We start from the raw sequence: 23,869 nt of genomic DNA, 5'->3' as shown, positions 1-23,869 counted from the left end.
TGGTCTCGGCTCCCCCAAGGTGAGCACAGAGTAGGTGTGGGTGTGTGACTCTGGTTTTAGAACCCAGGGGGCTAGGAAGTCTGATGCAGCCCTGTGGTAGTCGCCGCTAAGGCACAGGCTTTCCATTTTCCTCTCAGCTACCTTCTCTCTCGATGTGCCAGTTCCTGGTTTCCGGCACTGGGACACACGTAGTATGGGACTCTGAAGGGGTACTCCTGCTTTCTGCCAGTTCCATGTTTCCAGCGCTGGGACGAGGGTAGCAGGGGACAATGGAGGGATGCTCCCTCAAGTCAGTAAGCAGACAACAGCAAAAAGATATGGTGTCCCATAGAAGTCTATGGGAGGAAAGCAGCAAAAAGAAAATCTTATTCGGACCTCTCACAGCGACCACTATGTGCTATGCAACGTTTCTTTACTCAACATTGAAGCCCTCTGCAGCAAATACCGCACAGGCAAAGGGTGCAGTGTTATGCGTCACAGGTGCACAAGATGCTGGCTGACTATCCTTTGGACCTCCCCTAACAACCGCTATGTCCACTAAGTGCTACGAAACGTTTTGCTTAAAGACTTGACATTGAAGCCCTCTGCGGTAAAGCCCACACAAAGGGCGCAGTGTTGTGTGTTACAAGTGTTAAGCGCTGTGATGTGGCACCCCTAAGACTCCACCACAGTGAGCTCAGAAGACCCTGCACTGCCCTACAACCCTTCCATCTGCAACTCCAAGCTTCAGGTAATTGCACTGGCACCACAGCTTGACTCAATAGTCACCCTATCTGTACCGTCTGGAACCATGATGCCCTATCTACGACTTACCTGGTTCTTACGTCCCCCCACTGCCCCACCATGACTCACAACTATAGCCCAAGATGCAATGCACAAACACAGCGTCCACCTGCAGCCCGCCTCCATTGCCCAGGCTCTACTCACACTACTCTGCCATCCCTCCTACTAGCTTCCTACCAGCACTTAACACACAGCGCACACAGCGCACAATGCGCTCGTCCAACTGGTCCAATCAATTCTCTCCAACACCAACCAAACAAGCTCATGGTTCCAACTCTTACCAACAACCCAACTATCACCGTACCCTGCCTTCACTTCTGCCCCCACTCCCCATCAGAAACAAGCTCTTCCATCTTCACACCATGAGCTCTACCATCTCCCTGCCCATTCTACCGACTGCGTTGCCTCCCCCACTCCCCACCAGAAACAAGTTCCTCCGTCTTCGCACCATGACTGCCAACATATCTCAGGCAGCAAATCCACAACTCACCAGTTGGCACCTCTACCAACTCAAATGTGCTCTGATCAACGCCAGATCAGTCCCAGGTCATGCCCCAGAAATCTTCGACATCCTAACTACCACCAACCTTCAATTTCTCGCCATATCAGAAACTTGGCTTCACCCAGCAGCCGGTCCTGCCTTATCAATTGCCATCCCCCCAGCATATGTCATCCTCTCCAATGACAGAATCAACAACAGAGGCCGCAGCATTGCTTTTATCTACAAAAACCCTATCAGAGCCATTAACACAAGCCCATTACCCAATTGCGAAATGCACTCCACAAAGCTCTCGCTTTCGCCAAACAACACCATTAATCTCCACTTCATTACCGCACTGCAGGCTCCATTTATTCCTTCAAAGAGGACCTCTTGCAGATCATCAACTCTAACATCAAGCCCAGTTCCAAAATCCTAATTCTAGGTGATCCCAAATTAGGGTTAAACGATGCAGTGGAAAACGCATGCAAAAGGCCTAGCCACAGCCTTAACCAATTAGGCTTCACACAGCGGACATCTGAACTCACCCACATTCAGAGACGCACTCTTGACTGGATAGCAGACCTAAAGTGCAACACCTCCAGACCAAACATCACAACTTGCCGAATGTCATATCACCACATCATCACCTTTCACATCCACACCAGCAAACGGCAAGTCACCATCCACTCAGCAAGACCAAAAGCCCTAGCCCTCTGCTCCAAGAACCTCAATAAAGACTGACTCCTAACACTTTTCACTGACCTTAAGGACCTCACCAATTTAGCAATCAACCCTGTAGCCCTTGTTGATCTCTACAACAGCTCAGTATTGCAAGCTGTAGATAACCTTGCCCTGCTTTAATGGTGCAAAGCTAAACCCCTGCTAAAAGAAAACTCAGGGTTCACTCTGGAGCTCCTTGCCACCCGTGTTAAGAAACGCACTGCAGAATCTGCCTGGAAAAAGGACCTCTCCCCAGACAACAAATCACACTTCACAATCCTTGCAAAAGATTACAGAAAACATATATACACCACCAAAGCCAGCACCTACAACGTCAGAATTGATCATGCCAAATCTAACACTTCCAAACTCTTCAATATCCTGCAGAAATAGAGTCCCCTGTCACTCCACCCGCAGACTTTGCCATAGACGACACCTGGTGCTCTAATCTAATCCAAACAACTGGCCATTCGCACCAAACCTCTACCCACCACCCTCATGCCTCCTAAGCCCCTCCGTCCCCCTCACACATCCTTCCACCCTTCGAATTCCGCCCCAAATCAAAGCAGGAAGAGACCAACATTATAAAAAGCCTCAAACCCTCCCACTGCAAAGGAGACACCTGTCCTGCACCAATCATCAAAGACTGCGCGGAGGCACTCGCACCGGTCATCCCTGCAACCATCAATTCTTCTTTCTTAACAAAGAGCGTCCCAACTGCCCTGAAAGAAGCTTGGATCATCCCGTTCCTCAAAAAATCCCTGCGCGACTCAGCCACGCCAACAAATTATCATCCCATCAATACTGTCCCCTACATCCTAAAAATTCTAGAACCGTGCAGGTTACACCCAGATCCAACACCACCTTGAAGAAAACCACATCCTCAGCATTCGACAATCAGGCTTCCACCCAAGGCATGGTACTGAAACCCCAATGCTCGACCTTAAAAACCAACTGGATGACAGAGACAACGGCAAACTTTCACTGCTTCTTATGTAGGACCTATCTGCTGCCTTTGAAGTCGACCACCAAATTCTGTGTAACCACCATACCTCAACAGCCAACTTCTCACCTGCAGCTACCGACTATCAGATCCTTCCTGGCAGACAAAACCACTCGTGTCTTCATGGACGATTTTGCAGCCCCACCCATACCAGTAACCTGTGGCATCCCACAAGGCTCCTGAATCTCCCCCACACTCTACAACATTTACACAAAACCTCTCTTTGAACACCTTGATGCTCTCAGCATCTCATTTACGAACTACACAGGCGACGCCTAAATCCTACTCCCTCTTTCAGGCAATTACCTCCGAGATGTCTCATCCATCAATTTCATCTACAAAATCATTCAAGACTGGATGACCTCTCACCTCCTCTGTCTAAATGATGAAAAAACTGAGATCCTCATGGTAGGCTCACATGCCTCACTCCATAACCTTGACCCAGCCTACAAAGCATTCAATATAGATGGAAATCTAATCCAAAATGTCGCAACCAAAACCCTGGGCATTTACTTAGATGCCATCTTCAACCTATCACACCAAGTAGAGGCCATCATATCCTCTGCTGCCTATAACTACATACTCCTTAATGCCAGCAAACCCTTCCTCTCTACCACTAACAGCCTCACAATAGCCAGAGCTATTATCAGTGCCAAACTTGATTACTGCAATCCCTCTTTGCAGGCACGTCCAAGTGAAACCTGTGCAAACTACAAACCATCCAAAACAATGCCCTCTGGGCCGCCCTAGGTCCGTCCAAACACAACCAGGTCTCGGAAGCAAGGAGAAATGTACACTGGCTGCCAATTCACAAACTAATCAACTTCAAAACTCTCTCCATAGCACATTGGTGCCTCAATAACACTGCCCCGGCATATCTCTCCCAACGCGTTGAGAAATACATCCTCCCTTGCCAACTGGGAGCCACGAACTGCCGCTACCTCAAAGTACCCAGCTTCAACCGAAAAACTACAGGAGGCTCAAGCTTCCCTGCCACTGCTACCAGGCTCTGGAACAATCTCCCCCTCGCACTAAGAAAAGGACCATCCTACTGAACCTTCAAGAAAAACTTGAAAACATGGCTCTTTACCCAAGCCTACCCTGCTCCAGCACCAACATTTAAACGGACATATCCATTGTAGGTATTCTGATTGTATAGTATTGTATCTTTTTCCTCCGCCAATGTAACTAGCGCCTAGATACGCGAGGGTTGAATGCACTGCCACAACTGCAAAAATAAACAAATACATTATGTCATTGAGGCAATTTTGGACAAGTTCTTGTTTAGTGGCGGGCCTGAGGAGAATGAATTTGGGTTAAGTTTGAGGTAGGCAGTCGACCTCCAGGACTGGATGATGGCTAGGAAATAGAGTAGATGACAGATGTAGTAATGAAGAAGTTGTGGGTGTAGAGCCCTATTCAGGAATGCGCACACCAGATAGTTTAAATGGCTATGAGAAAAATATTTGTTTAGCTGCTGTCGTGTAGGTGGTGAGGTGATCTACCACTATCACCTTTAAATATTACAAATTCATAGAAAGTTACCATCTACACAGGCTGCGCTGAGTAAACCAATTTGAAAAAGCTTGCTGTGGCAAATTTTAAGCAAACGTAGATGGGGACGTAATCACAAATATGCACATCTGATGTTTAATTCAAATGAAGTAGATTGACAAAAGAAGACACACATTTTTGAAAAAGTACATATGTTCAAAAATTCAAACAGAGCAAAATCATGCAATGCCTCGAAATTTGATCACAACAAAATCAACATCAATACTAAAGAAATTCCATTATGCCATGCGATGCCAACACGTGTTTCAACCTAAAAAGGCCGTCTTCAGGGCATACAAATACATTTCAAACTAGACCTGTAATATGTTTCTTGTAACATTCACTGTTATTTAACCAAAAAACAGAGTTGGGGGAGTTGGTCGGAGAAAAAGGCATAAGGATGCAGGAGAGAAAAAAATCATAAAATAAATAAAAAATAAAGAATAAAAACATACCGTTAGAATAATGCATATAATTACTAACTCTAGATGTTAACATATTAAATAAATAAGACAGGGCATACCTTTTAGTGATTATGCTGGATTTGTTCTGAATTGTGATTAGAAAGATTAGAAATTAGGAGATCCACGGAAACGTTTACTGGCCAAGTCAGTGGGCTGTAAAACCAATTAGGCAACTCATGAAGTCAAAAAGTTCTACACTGCCAGTTAATTAGTGCAAATGTCGTTATGCTATTTTTGGAAAAATGTAAAAGCTATAGTTACCAGACTCAATTCTAGCCGTAGTTGTATCACGAATGGTGTGCTGCTGATGCAGCAAGCGGTAAAATTGTGAGCACGTATTGAAAGTGCTTTCGCCTTTAATTTTAGCCGAAATCTACAAAACAAGCAGTACAACGTGTATGCGTTATTTGATATTGTATACAGCCTAAGCGAACTGGCAGGGCAAAAAGTGCGTAGCAACTGGCTTACCGGCAAGAGCTCTGAATATGCGTGCACAATGGCGGGTTGCTTCTGGAACACTACGAGCATCGACATTGACTGGGGGTTACCGTAGTAACCACCACTGAAATAGTCAGGTGACGAGGTGACGTGACCTGGTTGCTTGGTAACTGGTGTCAAGCCGGAAGTAAAGGAAATGCTCTTTTAATGTGCGCTTGTTAAGACCATGCACATATTCTGTGTCTTGTAGTAGGACCGTATACTTAAAAGGTAAAGTACTAACTTATAATGTGTCACAATTGGAGGTTTAAGGTTAACAGTTACGTACTGGCACGGTATGTGACATGGAATGGATCCCGACTGCACGGAGAATACGCATTGTTAAGAAAATAAAGCAAACCATGAAAATATTCATTTCTTGGCAGTCCATTCGGGAAATACAGTGTTTTTTCTAAAAACGATTGCTATGTCTTGTACGATAAATGTATATTTACCTGAATGAGCATGATAACTGGGCTAATGTGTGAAAAAAAAGATAATTAGAATATAGAAAAACAATTAATTGCAAAAGTGCACTGACCTATATATGGGCACCTGGGACTTGCCGGTACGTATTCCTATTAATCATGAGCCTGGTGGCGTGTGTCAGGGCATAAAACTGCAATATCAGCACAAACTAAAAGCCAAAATGGTTCGCATGGGAGCATGACAGATGCAATTTAGCACACATTGATAGACACACATAAAAATAATGATCTGTTTCCTGTGGGAACCAGATGATATTAGTTAAGTTTACGACCAATTGGGCTATCATAGTTTATAAAAACACATTCAGTTCATGGTCTTGGTTCAAGCCTAGTGACAGGCAACGAAGTTTGCAAATCATCCTTGCTTCCTGCTGTCGTAGGATCAATTCTCTGTTGCCACCTCTCTGATGTTGTTTGATGTGTTTGAGACCGATGAATTTAATGTCTTTGGTATTGTCCAGTTGATGGTGTTTCTGCCAGTGGGAAGCCAAAGGTAGTCTGACATCCTGACTGCTGAGATTGTTAAGGTGTTCTCGAATCCTAAAGCGTACTTCTCTAATTGTGCTGCCAATATACATTTTCTGACATACACATTGTAAACCATAGATGACGTATTTCGTTCGACAATTAATAAAATCGATTATTTTGTTTTTCAGTCCATTGTGACAGCTAAAGATTTTGGTAGGTGCTAAGGCATGCTGACAGAAATTACATGACCCACATTTATAAAAGCCTGCTGGTTTGGTACTTGCGGTGAGCCAATTTTCCTGTCCAATTGGGTCAGGTTTGAGGAAAGAGGGACTAAGGATGTTTCTCAAAGTAGTTGCCCTCTTAAAAATAATATTAGGACGGTCAGTAATATACGATGTCAAATCCGGATCTAAATGCAAAATATGCCAGTGCTTTTGTAATATGTACTGTATAAATTTATGATCACTTGAAAATTTAGTGATGAAGTTAACATGCAAAGGATATTTCTCAATAGACAATTTTGTCTTTTCTATCAATAACTGCGATCTTGGTACTTTCTTCACCGAATCTGCGGTTTGCCTGATTAGTTGGATTGGATAACCTCTTTCCCGAAATCTGTGTCCAATAGACTTACATTCTGATTGGAACATGGCATCTTGGCTACAATTTCTCTTGGCATTTCACCTCTAGGTATGTTTTGAATAACTTTGGGTCTGTGACTACTGCTGGCATGCAATATTGAGTTAACTGCAGTGGCTTTCCTGAACGTACAGGTTTCGATAGTGTGAGATACAATATTGATTTTGAGATCAAGAAAAGTAATTGCTACAGCATCCATATATCCTGTGAATTTGATATCGAAAGTATTATCATTGAGATAAAGCATGAATGCTTCGAAATCTTCCCTGCTACCTTCCCAGATGGCAAGAACATCATCAATGTACCTTTTCCAACTGATAATATTATGATTGAACGGATTATTTCGAAAAATGTATCTTTCCTCAAAAAAGGCCATGAATAGATTGGCCAAAGAGGGCGCATATTTTGCCCCCATTGCAATACCTTTTATTTGCGAATAATAGTCTCCATTAAAAAGAAACTGGTTATGCGTGAGTGTGAATTCCAAAAAACTTTTGATCATCTGAACATGTGTATAGTGGGAGGCTGAGTAAGTTCTGAAACTGAAGTCAATCGTGTCCAAGGCTAGTTTGTGTTGAATTGATGTATATAGAGCTGCCACATCCAGAGTCACTAAATTGTAAGTAGGCTTCCAGATTATCCCACTGCAGTTAACTCAATATTGCATGCCAGCAGTAGTCACAGACCCAAAGTTATTCAAAACATACCTAGAGGTGAAATGCTAAGAGCCAAGAGAAATTGTAGCCAAGATGCCATGTTCCAATCAGAATGTAAGTCTATTGGACACAGATTTCGGGAAAGAGGTTATCCAATCCAACTAATCAGGCAAACCGCAGATTCGGTGAAGAAAGTACCAAGATCGCAGTTATTGATAGAAAAGACAAAATTGTCTATTGAGAAATATCCTTTGCATGTTAACTTCATCACTAAATTTTCAAGTGATCATAAATTTATACATTACATATTACAAAAGCACTGGCATATTTTGCATTTAGATCCGGATTTGACATCGTAGATTACTGACCGTCCTAATATTATTTTTAAGAGGGCAACTACTTTGAGAAACATCCTTAGTCCCTCTTTCCTCAAACCTGACCCAATTGGACAGGAAAATTGGCTCACTGCAAGTACCAAACCAGCAGGCTTTTATAAATGTGGGTCATGTAATTTCTGTCAGCATGCCTTAGCACCTACCAAAATCTTTAGCTGTCACAATGGACTGAAAACCAAAATAATCGATTTTATTAATTGTCGAACGAAATACGTCATCTATGGTTTACAATGTGTATGTCAGAAAATGTATATTGGCAGCACAATTAGAGAAGTACGCTTTAGGATTCGAGAACACCTTAACAATCTCAGCAGTCAGGATGTCAGACTACCTTTGGCTTCCCACTGGCAGAAACACCATCAACTGGACAATACCAAAGACATTAAATTCATCGGTCTCAAACACATCAAACAACATCAGAGAGGTGGCAACAGAGAATTGATCCTACGACAGCAGGAAGCAAGGATGATTTGCAAACTTCGTTGCCTGTCACTAGGCTTGAACCAAGACCATGAACTGAATGTGTTTTTATAAACTATGATAGCCCAATTGGTCGTAAACTTAACTAATATCATCTGGTTCCCACAGGAAACAGATCATTATTTTTATGTGTGTCTATCAATGTGTGCTAAATTGCATCTGTCATGCTCCCATGCGAACCATTTTGGCTTTTAGTTTGTGCTGATATTGCAGTTTTATGCCCTGACACACGCCACCAGGCTCATGATTAATAGGAATACGTACCGGCAAGTCCCAGGTGCCCATATATAGGTCAGTGCACTTTTGCAATCAATTGTTTTTCTATATTCTAATTATCTTTTTTTTCACACATTAGCCCAGTTATCATGCTCATTCAGGTAAATATACATTTATCGTACAATACATAGCAATCGTTTTTAGAAAAAACACTGTATTTCCCGAATGGACTGCCAAGAAATGAATATTTTCATGGTTTGCTTTATTTTCTTAACAATGCGTATTCTCCGTGCAGTCGGGATCCATTCCATGTCACATACCGTGCCAGTACGTAACTGTTAACCTTAAACCTCCAATTGTGACACATTATAAGTTAGTACTTTACCTTTTAAGTATACGGTCCTACTACAAGACACAGAATATGTGCATGGTCTTAACAAGCGCACATTAAAAGAGCATTTCCTTTACTTCCGGCTTGACACCAGTTACCAAGCAACCAGGTCACGTCACCTCGTCACCTGACTATTTCAGTGGTGGTTACTACGGTAACCCCCAGTCAATGTCGATGCTCGTAGTGTTCCAGAAGCAACCCGCCATTGTGCACGCATATTCAGAGCTCTTGCCGGTAAGCCAGTTGCTACGCACTTTTTGCCCTGCCAGTTCGCTTAGGCTGTATACAATATCAAATAACGCATACACGTTGTACTGCTTGTTTTGTAGATTTCGGCTAAAATTAAAGGCGAAAGCACTTTCAATACGTGCTCACAATTTTACCGCTTGCTGCATCAGCAGCACACCATTCGTGATACAACTACGGCTAGAATTGAGTCTGGTAACTATAGCTTTTACATTTTTCCAAAAATAGCATAACGACATTTGCACTAATTAACTGGCAGTGTAGAACTTTTTGACTTCATGAGTTGCCTAATTGGTTTTACAGCCCACTGACTTGGCCAGTAAACGTTTCCGTGGATCTCCTAATTTCTAATCTTTCTAATCACAATTCAGAACAAATCCAGCATAATCACTAAAAGGTATGCCCTGTCTTATTTATTTAATATGTTAACATCTAGAGTTAGTAATTATATGCATTATTCTAACGGTATGTTTTTATTTTTTATTTTTTATTTATTTTATGATTTTTTTCTCTCCTGCATCCTTTTGCCTTTTTCTGCGACCAACTCCCCCAACTCTGTTTTTTGGTTAAATAACAGTGAATGTTACAAGAAACATATTACAGGTCTAGTTTGAAATGTATTTGTATGCCCTGAAGACGGCCTTTTTAGGTTGAAACACGTGTTGGCATCGCATGGCATAATGGAATTTCTTTAGTATTGATGTTGATTTTGTTGTGATCAAATTTCGAGGCATTGCATGATTTTGCTCTGTTTGAATTTTTGAACATATGTACTTTTTCAAAAATGTGTGTCTTCTTTTGTCAATCTACTTCATTTGAATTAAACATCAGATGCGCATATTTGTGATTACGTCCCCATCTACGTTTGCTTAAAATTTGCCACAGCAAGCTTTTTCAAATTGGTTTACTCAGCGCAGCCTGTGTAGATGGTAACTTTCTATGAATTTGTTAGATGACAGATGTACTTTGGTCTATTTACACCCATGAACTACTGAGTATTGTCTGCATATTGGTAGATTGCTACTGCTGGGATCTTTGAAGAGTCTGCCCAGAGGCTCCATGTAAAGGTTCAGAAAAGGGTTTGGATAAAGGCCTATTTTTAGCTACCCTAAAGAGAATATCCCTTAGTATGAAACTAAATCTAAAGCAAGCTGGCCATGTGCCCAAAATATATCGGACCCTCACACTAGCATACACAATCAAAAGGTGCAAGGCAAATGTTTCCAATTTAAATTCAACACAAATGTGCACAAACCTAAATATATAACTGCAACAAAACAATCTGTGTGTCCAGGGGTTAGTTCCCTTCCTCTGAATTGTTTCAGGAAAATATTTCAAAATGTAGATTTAGATACATGGTATTATAGTTGTATGGACATTGGATATTGTTAGTTACAATTAATTGTATTGGTTTTATTTTGCTGAAGCCTATGTGATGGATATGTATTTTGATGAAAGCCTAATAAATATATATATTTTTTTAAATGTTCTATTTCAACAATTGTTTATTAAAGGCAATGTAAATGTCTCTTTCACCTAATACTTTATTCAGGGTGGCAAAACCAATTTCTTTCCCACAACACTGGTGAGAACATAGCAAAAGAAAGTTTCCTAATTTTCAGGATGGCAAAACAAATGTCTTTTAAACAACACTGGTTGATAATACTAAAGGAAAAGTATTTTCAAATTTTCAGGATGGTTAAACACATTTATTTTTTCCAATACTGATTGGAGCATGGTAAAAGAAAAGTCTTTTCTAATTTTCAGGTTGACAACATTTTCAATTTAAACAATGGCTGGATATGACAAAGTTTCACTTTAAAATACCAGTTAAAAATTGTATTTCCTGGTATACCCTCCTGCCAGCAATATCTCCCTTTTGGATCTTGCAGATCCTCTGGTGTACTCTCCTGCCAGGGACCTTTTCCCCAAAAAGCTTCCCTACCTGATGCGCATCTTTCATCAGATTCTTCTGTAACATTCACATTCCTCTTAGATATAACACTGTTGCAGGTTCTTCAATATTTAAACTTTGTTGACTTCAGGTATTTACCTGTTTCAATTTCCCCTGTAATGACATCTGATATATGAGGGTTTGCTCAAGCTGTGTCTGTCAACCTCTCTCTCAATATCTCTTGGCTTTTGGTAATGCGTGTTCCAGGTTTCCCCAAATTGACATCTCATATTAGGAGAATTGTACCAATTTTGCCCTTGCTTTTCAATTCTACTTGGTCGGTATTCAAAAATGCTTCCCAAATGTTCATTAACGTGTTAGCACTTCCCGGGGCCCTGTACTCATTTAGGTTGACTCACCGGTGTAACGTGCAGCTGTGGCAAAGTTTTCATTGGGCAGGCTTCGCTTTTTAGGCAGAGTTTCTTTTGGTTCCCACGTCGGATTTTCATTCTTTCGCCGATAGAACTATTGCCACTCTACACGACCACATCTCCTCCAGTCCCCCTGCACAGAGCTCACCTTCAGCGGTCCCTCCAGGGCACCCGCTACGATTCCACTTGAGTTACTCTCCTCCGATTCTAAACTCAAGCAAATGTTTCCTGCTCTTGCAAAGGCTCGTCTCCATGAGTCTGCCTCTGGGTTTGCTTCCCACTCTGCAGCTTTTCTTCTCTCTCCTTCTCCGGTCTGATACTTACAGGTGATTTCCAAGTTTCAATGTCCTGCGCAGCTGACTGTGATCCTGACAACTAGACTGTACATTGTACTTGGTGTCACATTCACTCCATATTGACTCCTTACTCCTCTTCCTCGTATCAGTACTTGAGGCTTTCTGGGACTTGGAGTCTAAAGCAATTTCAGATTGTTTTAAATTACATTGTTGAACACTTTTGTTCAAATAATAACCATTAGATGTTAAATGTGTTTTAGACACGTTATGCACATATGAAGAGTGAATAGAGTTTTGTTTTAAATATTTGACAAAAGTAGGTTTCACAGTTTTACAACTAAATGGTTCTCAATAATAACAACATGCCATTAAAAACTCTGCAATTAGCGGATCTTCCTCACAGGAAAGGAAAGAACAGTGCTTCTCTCCTGCTGGAGTCACCACCTCCCCCTGACAGCCATCTCTTCCCATGGGATCCACCCTCAGAATACCACCCCCAGGATCAGGATTAGGTAGCGGCTGCCTTCCACTGGCCACATGGAAGGAGACTTTAGGCTGTGGATCAGTGATGATGCCACAGGATTCATCACATAATGCAATGTGTTCATTTGGATTGCCTGGTGTCTGTACAAGATATAGGAGGTAAACCAATTAAGGTCAGTGTTGGTGAGGAGGGGGATGCTGTGGTTGACTGTGTTGAAAGCAGCAGAGCGGTCAAGGTGGACGAGGAGGCATGAGTCACCCATATCCATGATTTGGAGGACGTCATCCACCACCTGGACGGTGGCTGCTCGATACTACCCTGGTGGGTGGAACCGCGACTGATAGTTGTATGGAGGTGTAGTTATATTCTGGCAAGTAGCTGTGTAGCGACTACTTTTTCCAAGATATTGTCAAAAAATGGGAGGTTTGTAATGGTCGATAGTTGGCCAGGTCTGGATCTAGGGTTGTTTTCTTAAGAAAAGAGGTTGTATGAGAACAGTCATGAGGGTGTCCGGGAATTACCCTTCTGTGAGGGAGGCATTAGTGATGCCGAGGAGCATGTTGAGCGCTGGACCCATCAATTGTTTAATGATTGTTGCTGGGATGATATTGTCCTAATGCAATGTGTACATTCTAAACAAAAGCAAGGAGAAAGTGACTAGTAAACTAACATGGCAAACAAACCTTGCCCCTGGCTTGTTCTATCCTCATCTGGAGAACCATCTGTGAAGTGAAAGGATGGATTCCTAAAATATGTACTGACAGCCTATGGCCAGAATTTCTCAAACAACAAGAAGAATGTGCTGTTGTATAATTATTTAGGTCCTACATGGCAGGAAATATTCAAGAAGCTGCCAGAATGTCCTTTGGTGGAACACACACTTAACCAGTTAGAAACTAGCATAGCCAAGCTAGATAAGCACTATGCCATTAAAGAAAAGAAGATCCTGACACATTATCATTTTGCAACACATGAACAGAAATAGGAAGAGAGCATTGAAGAATTTGCCACGACGCAAATGGGTCTAGCCATAATATGTGCATTCAGGCATTGCCAGGAGGTACACTTTCATGACCAACTAATGCTCAGATGTATACATGACAAAATCAGAGAAGAACTGTGGTGGGAGAAGGATCCATAGACCATTTCAATAGCAGAGGCATGGACAGTGTTTCCAGGAGGATAGTGAAGTGGGTGTGTAGTCCTGAAGGACTAGACATTACTTTGGAGCATGTAGTGTGGGGGAATGTAGTAGCAGACGCCCTGTTGAGGAATCCCATACAAAGGAATAGAGTGGTTAGGTGACAAGAGTGGTGGCGACGAAGATGTAAAAGAAATGTTCCTAATTCAACAATGAATTAAGAAGAGGAGTGGGATGAGGCATGTTACCTGGAGGCAAGAAGATACATAGAGACGGAATGGCCAGTAGAACAACAAACAACAGATTTAGAGAATAGAGGAAGGTGAGAAATCAACTAACAATACAAACAGGATATTTGTGTAGGGGGCACATATTAGTGGTCCCTGAAGGAATTAATAGTGTTATGGCATTGGGCCACCAGGGTCATCTGAGGGAGAAAAGACAAAGGCACTTATCCACGCCGATTTCTGGTGGCCCGGAATGGACAAAATTAGTGAGTATAGGATTGTGGATTCTGCAGAGCGTTGAAAGAGTGATAGTGTGTTATGGACCAGAACACCCACCATGACGCCTGAAGTCCTGTGGGAAGAAATCGCTGTGCACTTTCTAGGCCCATTCAACTTTAAGGGGAAATACATTCTTTTGTTTTGTTGGTGTGAGGTATGCTGTCAAAATGGGCTGAGATGTGGGCTATGAAGGACGCTATGTCCAGCAACGTAATCAAGACCTCCGAGCCCTTACATTGAAGGGAAGGGTTTCCGAAGAGATTACTATCGGATAATATGCCACAACTTACCTCTAAGAATTCAAAGAGTTTCTAGAGAACTATGGCATTTAACATGTAACCACATCATATCACCTGATGGGCAATGGGTGTGTCAAATGATTTATTTGCACACTGATAGATGCCATCAGGATTGCAGTCAACACAGGGGGGTGATTGGATTAAGACCATGATGGAGAGGGTGTTCCAATATCGGTTGGATACTCAGGCCACCACTGGCGAATCACCATTTGAGGTTCCGAGCAGATGCAAAAGCTCACTTGTGTCCAGGCTAATAAAAGAGAAATTTTAAATTTTTTTTTTATGGCCACTATTAGGTAAGATTTTCATAATTATGATACATCTTCCTGACCTGTGACAACTCCAGAACATTTTGCCTGGACTTGGTAACTATTTGACATGGCCCTAGGTGAGTGGGAATCTCCCCTCTCGCCTAGTCTTTTACTCTTTTTGTGGGTGACCTTTTTATGTCTCTACATAGTATGTGATTGGAGATCTAGTTTCCTAGAACTTTGGACCAACTGTAAAGCACTATGGCAGCAAACAGCATTTTAAATTCAGTAACTTCCTTTTAATTCTCTTATTATTTCCTGGGTGAACTACTGGTCCCAAGAAGTAAAGTGGGATTCCCATCCCCTTTACATTTATTTTAGTGAGCCAGCACAGCCCACCTTATGTGAAGCGCTGGGGACTTACAATGTATCCACTTTCTTACTTACCTGGTAACATTTTTGTTACAATTGCAAGTTTACTTGGATGGCTGGTGGCAGTGGTTTTTACCTTTATGACTTTTAGTCGTCATTACTCGCAGGCTGTCAAATCAGCCTTGGCAATGCACAGAAGGGCCACCATTCTGCTAGAATGGTGGGCTCCTTTTTTGCCATTTCTCATTTGCTTGTTGTTTCATAGGTCTTCTTCTGCCATTCTAAGCAGGAATGACCTTGGTGGAAGTTTTGTCTTCTGTGCAAATACTTTGTATTACCTGCCGAGGCTCCAGAGTGTCTGAGAAGGCAGGAAGCGAGGGAGGAGTCTGCGGTCCTTAGTTCCTTTCAGGCAAGGTAAAGACAAAGTCCCACTGGGGGGCTGGCTGTCCTGATTGGACAGCCAGACGGCCCCCTACTGTAAACTGCAGGGAGAGTTTGCAGAAGTTGTGCTGTAGTTCCTGATAAAGATTCCGATTCTGGAAGCTGCTGACAATTCGACCACTGGAGCTGAATACAAAGAGGAAGATGAAGAAAAGACATCTGTAGCGATTTCCAGCGACCAGAGAGCCTGATGTGTAACCGGAACCTGATGCAACCCTTCTTTTCAATCAACCTGGGGGTCCTGAAAACAACTACTACCCAGAGGCTGGTGAAACCACTAGTCACAAGAAGACCTTCAAAACGAGTCATTCCTCGATATGCTGTGACCTTCACAGGCTGCAAATCTCCAATACAAGGGGAACTCGAGCCTGAGTGGAGCGCATGGTCTTCCTAAGTCCGAACCTTGCAGAAACTTTGGTGGACTCCTGCTGGAGCTCCCGAGACACAATTCGAATCCCTGAAGCCACTTCACCAGAGTGCAGGACCGAGCGAGTGAAGCAAATCCGACCGCAATATTCATTCTTCATCTGGCTCCTGTGAAAAGGTGCCCAATCCATACAGCCATGCGAAAACATGAAGACTCCTTTGCTGGAATCCTCCTTTGGTGACTGTTGCTGCAAGTTCCCATCCATGCCCAGTTCTTTCGTCTCCAGACAAAGAATCCAGGGACTGGCCCTGTGCTGATGCATCCTGAAGACATCCACTCCAAAGCTCTTCTTTTATCCTAAGGTACTGTGTTGGCTTGGGTAATACTTACCTTAAGTCTTGTGTGAATCCTGTGTGGCTGAAAGGATGATTCGTGTGGTTGGGAGTTTTCCCATACCACTTGCCCAGGCCTAATGCTGGAACGCATATAGGGAGTCTTCTGTGAAGTTCCTGAGCACGTCTAACTCTGAAGCTATTATGTTGAAGAAGATATTCTCTGGAACTTTGACTTTCCTGCATCTGAACCCTATCCTGACCCGACTACGGCTAGCTCCTAGACCACTAGGGTCCCTCTTCTGCCTCTGAGAAAACTCATGCTATAGATTAGGGAAGGACTTTATAAGATAAGGATTCTGTCTTGAATGTATAACAAGTGTAAAAGTACTTACATGTAAATGAGTTAGTGTGGTAACTGTTTCTCTGCAATAGAAATGTTACAAGGTGTCTAAAAGTTAATACTTACCTGTGAGTTGCATTCTGCCGCTCTTAAAAGTATGCAAGTTATCTTACTTCCTTTGAATGGTGTTTTGTCCCTTCTAAAAAGTAATACGTGCTGGTACTGTTTTATTATTCTTAACTGAATGAGTGTAAAAGCTTATCAACAGGGTTTACCTACCTTGAATAACAGATTGTCTTTCTTAAAGTGTACTGAGTTTAGCTTTCCCTGATCTGCTTCATACAGATCTAAAACAGTCTCAGAGTTAATACTTGTCTTTGAGTTACTTGTAGCCCCTCTTAAAGGCATATGAGGTTCCTTACTTACCATGAAATACATTTGTGTTCTACTAAAACTGGCAACACTGGGTTGTGCTTTGCCTGACGTGCCTAGTGCTCTTCTAAAACAGTTCTTACTTGTCCCAGTTGCTTGCAGCCCTTCTGAAAAGTATAGTAGGCCGGTCTTACCATAGAATTGTATGTCGCACTTCTGAACTAGAGTGACTTTTTAACTAAAAGTTACTGTGCCAGTTGTGTTCAAGCCACTACTAGTTAAACAGTGGAACTGTCATTACTGCCATTTCTCCAAACAATTTCTGGCACAAGCCACTACTATTTAGGTAGTTTCCTGTTATAGTGTAATAGGTCAATTACTTACCTTGAACTACTTTGTGTCTGTCTTAAACTGCAATTGGGTTTTGCTTTCCATGAATTGCTTAGTGCATTCTGAAATAATTTTTGAGTGTTCATACTTATCATTGAGTAGTTTAAGGCCCTACAGAAAGGGTATCCGGTAATAATGCCCCCATATCTATAGTCACCATACATAATGTCGCTGGGACAGGTTGTGGTGACATATATGGTGTCAAGAAGAGCTGGGTGTCCCCCGGACCCCCTGAAAAAAAAAATATTTCATTGAGATAATGTCCCTACAAAACATGGCTATTTTTAGACGACTTTTTTGCCAGGTGACATTTTTGCAGGGACATTATCACATGCAACCCCAGAAAGTATACGAGTTACATTAGTAGCTCTGAACTGCGTGCTACAAAGTAATATCTCTTAGACAGTGTATACTTGTAATTGGGTTAGTTTATGGAATAGTTTATTTAACCGAGTGTCACTGCATGTCTGACAGGATCTACTACCCTTCAATTACTGATTGTATTCTAAAGATAACCTGGTTTTACTCCCCAAGAATAGCTGACTGCCATTCTGAATGTGTTGTAGGTTTGACTCACCTTGACTGCTTAGTGTAATCTAAATAAGTTTATACTTTGGGTTGTAACCCATAAGTATTGAGTTGTTTTTTTATAATTGTGTTTATGAGATGTTATAGTACTTACATACCCAAGATTTATCTTGGCCTACTTGTATTTAAATACAAATTTTACTTTTACAATAATACATAGTGTTTCAGTGTTTCTTTGGACCATATGTATGCTACAATTTCTTTGTACCAAGCTACAGCCCACTCTCTCTCCTAAGATAAGCCTGGCTGCTGGGTCTACGCTACCAAATGTTCTCAGGTGGTACATCCTTATACTAAGAGTGACGCTTTGTACTGCCCAAGATATGGTTTTATGAAGCCCTCAATTGAACTTTAGAAAAACTGTCCTAACAGCCAGGAATCTGCATAGGCAACTACTGTATGCAACCAAGTGCATCTTAAATTCATTTTGGAAAATAAAATTCAGAGGCACTTCAAAGGTCATATTTGTCACAGAGGCCTGGGGTATGATGTATGGCACGAAAAATAAGCAGTACAATGGCAAAACGAAATGCTATGCATATCAGTACCATGCTTGGAGGACTCTACCTTTGTTAGTCTTGAGACTCACTGCAACAAACCCCTCTTCTACTCCTTGTTTATTCCTGGAGTCCAATCCAATCACTGGGGGGTCAAGAATTACAGAGGAGAAGTCAAAAAGAAAGCTCTCAGACATCAGTACAGAAAACAGAATCCAAACCAAACACTTAACAGTCATATTTACAAGAGTATATTTCAATTTGCAACCCAATGGTTAGGCACAGTGCCCCTAACACACATGAACTGGAAGGCAGGCTGCGAGCAGTATAATGTTCCTCACATCTCTACCACATAGTTCTCTCCGACTGACAAATTATCAGATATAAGAAAGACAAACTGCGGGTGCAGGGGAACCCCCACAGACCACTCCTTAAGGCATTCCTTAGTATAGGGTGCTTTGCTGACACCTGGGTATTCACTGGCTCCCTGCACCCATGTGGACAAAGGACTGGAATGAGGCCTCCAGTCCCACGAGGTGAGTTACTGCATTTGCAGTGACGCTCATCAAATGATCCATCACGGAAAATGCTATACTCCTCATTCCCCTTTCCTCCACAGGAACAGGCCATAACCATTATTGCACCGCAGAACAACATTTCTATAATATGATGTAATACAGAGCATTCATGCAGCAGCAAAACATTCCTCATGCTCTGCCCACTTTTATTGCCCCATTCCTTGTCACCACGCCCAATGGGACCAGATGCCTCACAGCTTGAGGGTCTGTTTTTCCCCAACTTACCTTTCCCAAGACAACTTTTTTACACTTTTGTCGCCACATGCTTATTCTCAGATCCCCCCTCCTTCCCCGATTTCCCTTTTTGTAGTATAGCTAGCTCCCAGCTGACCATCATGCAATGAGTCTTGAGTGTTTGGGGTCCAAGCATGCTTAGGAGCACTGCTTGCTGTGCAATGCTTTGTTGCCTGCTCACTAGGGGACAGGCTTTATCACTGGAAGGGCATTTTTCATGTCCTCGTTTTCAGGACATCAAGGACTTTATACGTTAGAAGAAGAAGAAACGTCACCATCATGTAGATCCTCTTTTCACCTCAGCACCTCGCACAAGCAACACCTTCCCATGTAAGGTTGGAACGGGGTGTGCACCGTGTAGTTCTTGCCCGGGACTCACGTGCTACTCGACCTTGGTCCAAGGATTGCAAAACCAGGCATAATTCCACCGCTGATGCTGAGGGTCCAACTGGGCCCTGAACTGGAGTTCAACTTTAGGGTCTACAATTGCAGGTTAAGAAAACTACGAAAAAGGGACACGACTAGGACAACTGTTCCAGAGAGTCAGCAGGATTTTATCCGATTTTTGGGGAGTTTAAGTCCACCTTTGGTAGGCCTATAAAAAACTCACCCTTAGGAGTACAAGGCTCCAACTCTTAGATTTGGCCTGAACCACCCAAAGGTTTTGGTAGCAATGGTGAGCAGCCAGGCTTAGTCTAGGAGGGACAAGGGCAGTAGTAAGGACACATAACTCAGGGCACATCTATAGTCAAGAATACACTCACACGCTGTAGTTTTGTAAAAAGATGGTTATTTTATTCACAATACTAAGGCAACTAACATAATATTACAATCACAGGCTAGTAAAATTATTCACATTTATGCAGTAAGACATTTAAGCATTACTCAAAGCAAAAGTACACTTTAGATGAATACAGATAAGTAGTCAGAGTAGCAAATCAATTCTTTAACCAACACTCAGGTAATACAACAAGGATACTGAGAAGTAACTCTTTGGTAGTCTATACTTTATAAAGTCCAGTCCTATCTGGGGACGAGAGTCTCAAAGTCAGTTTGGGATCACTGGGCACTGGGTGACCAGGGCCCGTGGGTAGCAGAAGAAATGAAGGCAGACACTGTCAAAGTTGCAAGTAAGTAAAAGGTTTGTTTGTTTGTTTTATTCACTTATAATGCGCACCAGACCGGAGGGTAGCCTGGTGCAGCAGTCCAGAAAGTGCGAAGCTTAAGTTACAGGGTAGGGTCATGGGTTGCATACGGAGTACAAAATACAAAATACAATATATCACAGGTAGGTGGCAATTGCAATTTACACACAAAATACACGCAAAGTGAGTACAAAGTACAATAAGGACAGTATATATACAGGCACTAGATGGACGTAGCTCAGCGGGCAGATGGGCAGAGTGAGGAGGTCCATAAATTCAAAGGAGAGCAGGATAGTGATATGTGTATGTTAGGGTTGCGTGAGGATAAGTGGTTGCCAATGAGCTAATCATTGGCAGACCTCAGCAGATTAATGTAGTTGCTTCTAAATTTTGGAAAGGGCTGCTCCTCAGGTAGAGGGTTTGGCAGTGAGTTCCATAATTGGGCCGCTTGAACCTGGAAGCTGCTACCCCCCCGCCTTAGTTAGCCTGAATCTTGGAATGATGAGGCTATTGGCATTTGAAGTTCTGGCAGGGCACGTGGGGTTTCTTTTAGTGCGTTTGTTACAGAGATAGCTTGGTGCGGCATTGTTCAGGGCTTTCTGAACCAGGGACGCTACTTTTAAGTGTATTTTATTTTAGGTGGACAGGCAGTTGTTTTGACGCCTGATCTTTGAAATATGCGATCTCTTAGAGACACCGAGGGCGGCTCGTAGGGCGTTTTGTAGAATTTGAATTTGGTGGGTGATGGATTTATTTGCTCCAATGTAGAGAGCGTTACAATAGTCGAGCCTCGAGAGGATTAGTGTTCTCGCTAGGATGAGGCAGTTGTTGTCAGAGAGAAAGTGCTTGCCTGCTCTAATGAGCTTACATGTGTAGGCTGTGGCGAAGCCAATGACTTCACCTGTTTGTCGACAGAAAGGGTGGCATCCAAATAGAAGCCAAGTGTCTTCACGTGTTTATATACCTTGATGATATTCCCATCAATTTCAAATGAGGTATAGTCCTGGCTAAGTTTTTTAAGGTTAGAATGCGTCCCAAGGATGATCAACTCTGTTTTATCATCGTTCAGGCATAGACCGTGGGTTGCCATCCATGCCTGGACGATGATATACACCCTATTTACCAAGGCCAAATCCTTGTTGTAATCCCCGGAAAGTGGGAGGAGAATCTGGGTATCATCTGCATAGTTAGTGTAGGTGATGCCGAGATGGTCCAGATCATCATAAAGGGGCTTAGTAAATATGTTGTAAAGAGTCGGGGAGACACACAAGCCCTGAGGAACTCCGCACCGGATGGGGATTGGGTCCGCCGCTGCCGATGGGGAGAACACCCTCATGGTCCTGTTGCTAAGAAAGGATTCAATCCAAGTTATAGCCTCTCTGGAGAAATGTGTGGCAGAGTCTAAACGTCTGCAAAGTACCCCATGGTCCATGAGGTCAAATGCTGCCGAGAGGTCCAGCAGCAAGAGGAGAGCCATTTTTCCTTTATCTCTTAGTTCATCTATTTGTGCCTTTAGGTCAATGAGAGCAGTCTATGTGCCGTATTGGGGATGGAATCCTGATTGGCGCTCTCCTAAGAGTTTGTGTTGTTCCAGAAAACTTTGGATTTGATTACAGGCAATCTTATCCAAGATTTTAAGCAGGAAGGGGACTGTCGTAATGGGACGGTAGTTTGTGGGTATAAGAGGGTCTAGCGTTTGCTTTTTGAGCAGTGGTAGTACTCAGGATTGTTTTAGATTGGTGGGCACCGTGCCAGACGTGAATGAAGAGTTGACAAGTTTGGCAATAAACGGGGAAAGATCCCTAGCAGCATCTTTTATCCGCTGGGCAGGTCAGGAATCGTCCTGACAATTTGATGGCTTAAGAGAGAGGATGACTTTCTCCACCTCAAGGATAGAGGTTTTTGAGAACATGAACCGCATAGCTGGGTCCTGAGCCTTTGGTGCAAGGTCTATAATGGAATTAATGGTCTTAGATGGTTGTGTAAGGGAGGCTTTCTTTTTGGCTATTTTCGTTTGGAGTAAGGAAATTTGGTTTGATAAGGCTTGCTGAATATCGGTGCACCACGTTTTATCTTTGGTGCATGTATCCGGAGTGGGGATGGGTGACTCTAGTTCCTTGAGGATGGTGAACAGTTCCCTGATGCTTGAGTTGGCGTTGGAAATACGCTTATTGAATGAGTTCTGTTTGGCCAAATGCATTTCTTTTTTATATTGGGAGGAGATTTCTGTTAATTTCATTTTATGATCTTCTGAAGGGGTGAGCCTCCACGCTGTTTCGCAAGTAGTCGCAGATCCTTTAGTTCGGGGGTAAACCATTTGTTTAGGTGAGATTTGGGTTTACTTTGTCTGAGTTTCAGAGGTGCAATGTTGTCAAGGGTAGTTAACATAATTTTGTTATACTCATTGACTAATGTTTCTGGGTCTAAATGATCCTCTAATCCATTGAGGGTAGGTAGGATAGCCGGTATCACTTTCTCTCTGGTAATGCTCTTGTTATTTCTTGTTAGGCAAGGCGGGGCCATGATGGAAGCTGGTGGAGGTGGTCTGGAGGTAGATAATTCAAATGACAGGAAGAAATGGTCTGTCCAAGGTTGTGGGATAATGGCTTTGATATTGGCGGTACAGTTATAGTCTGCTAGCCAATCGAGGATTCTACCTTTATTGTGAGTGGGTTATAGAGTTTTTTGCGTCATACCCAGATTGGAAAGGGAATTGGCAATGATGGTGGCATTTTTATCTGAGGGGTCCTTGAAGCCCAAATTGAAGTCTCCTAGGATAAGTAGTTGGGAGGAGGTTTTGAGGTTGTTGGAGAGTAAGTTGTGCAAATCCTCCTCGAATGTCCCTAGGGGTCCTGGTGGTGTGTAGATGAGGTGGATAGTCAATGTTTGGGAGCTAGCTAGTGGAAGTTTAATGGTGAGCGATTCACAAGTATCGGATGCTATTGTAGGTGAAATTCTCATACCTAAGCTAGTTTTAGCGATGATAGCAATACCGCCACCACGCATATTGGTTCTGTCTTGCCTGAGTATTGTAAAGTCTTCTGGGATTGCTAAGGAGAGTAGGGGTCCTGTTGCGTCATGCAGCCAAGACTCTGTAATAGCGATGAAGTCCAAGTTATCAAGCACTATCAAATCGCAGATGTCTGTGGCATGTGCTGTAAGGGATCTGGCATTTATTAATCCCCCTTTGAGGGGGGGGAGCTATCGGATGGGACGGTTCAATTTTGGTATAGGTGAGAGGTAGTCTCCGGTTATTGAGATGGGTGATATTAGCCTTCTGGGTGTTAGATCTTTTGTTCGTTGGAGGTAAGTTTCTAGTCAAGAGGGTCATGGAGTTTTGAGAGTCTAGCTCTAAGCCTAGAATTTCTACGGCGTAGACTACATGGGTTGCTAGGAAACTCAGTTGAGGGACTCAGATCCGGGTGTTCCATACTGGTGTTGGTA

At 42.7% G+C, this 23,869-nt stretch overlaps 1 protein-coding gene across 1 annotated transcript in view; it reads right to left on the bottom strand.

Moving 5' to 3' along the window:
- The window catches only part of TBC1D9 (TBC1 domain family member 9), a 573,450-nt gene that overhangs the window by 50,911 nt on the left and 498,670 nt on the right, over positions 1-23,869 (bottom strand). The window contains exon 19 of the mRNA XM_069631194.1: positions 18,539-18,613. Within this exon, the coding sequence (XP_069487295.1) occupies positions 18,539-18,613 (75 nt within the window). The remainder of the gene's footprint in view (positions 1-18,538; positions 18,614-23,869) is intronic.

This window comes from Ambystoma mexicanum, chromosome 6q (assembly GCF_040938575.1).
Source record: "Ambystoma mexicanum isolate Mex_15411 chromosome 6q, UKY_AmexF1_1, whole genome shotgun sequence".
Taxonomy (NCBI): Eukaryota; Metazoa; Chordata; class Amphibia; order Caudata; family Ambystomatidae; genus Ambystoma; species Ambystoma mexicanum.
The sequence above is the reverse complement of the archived record's forward strand: the minus strand, read 5'-3'. Positions and strand labels throughout refer to the sequence as shown.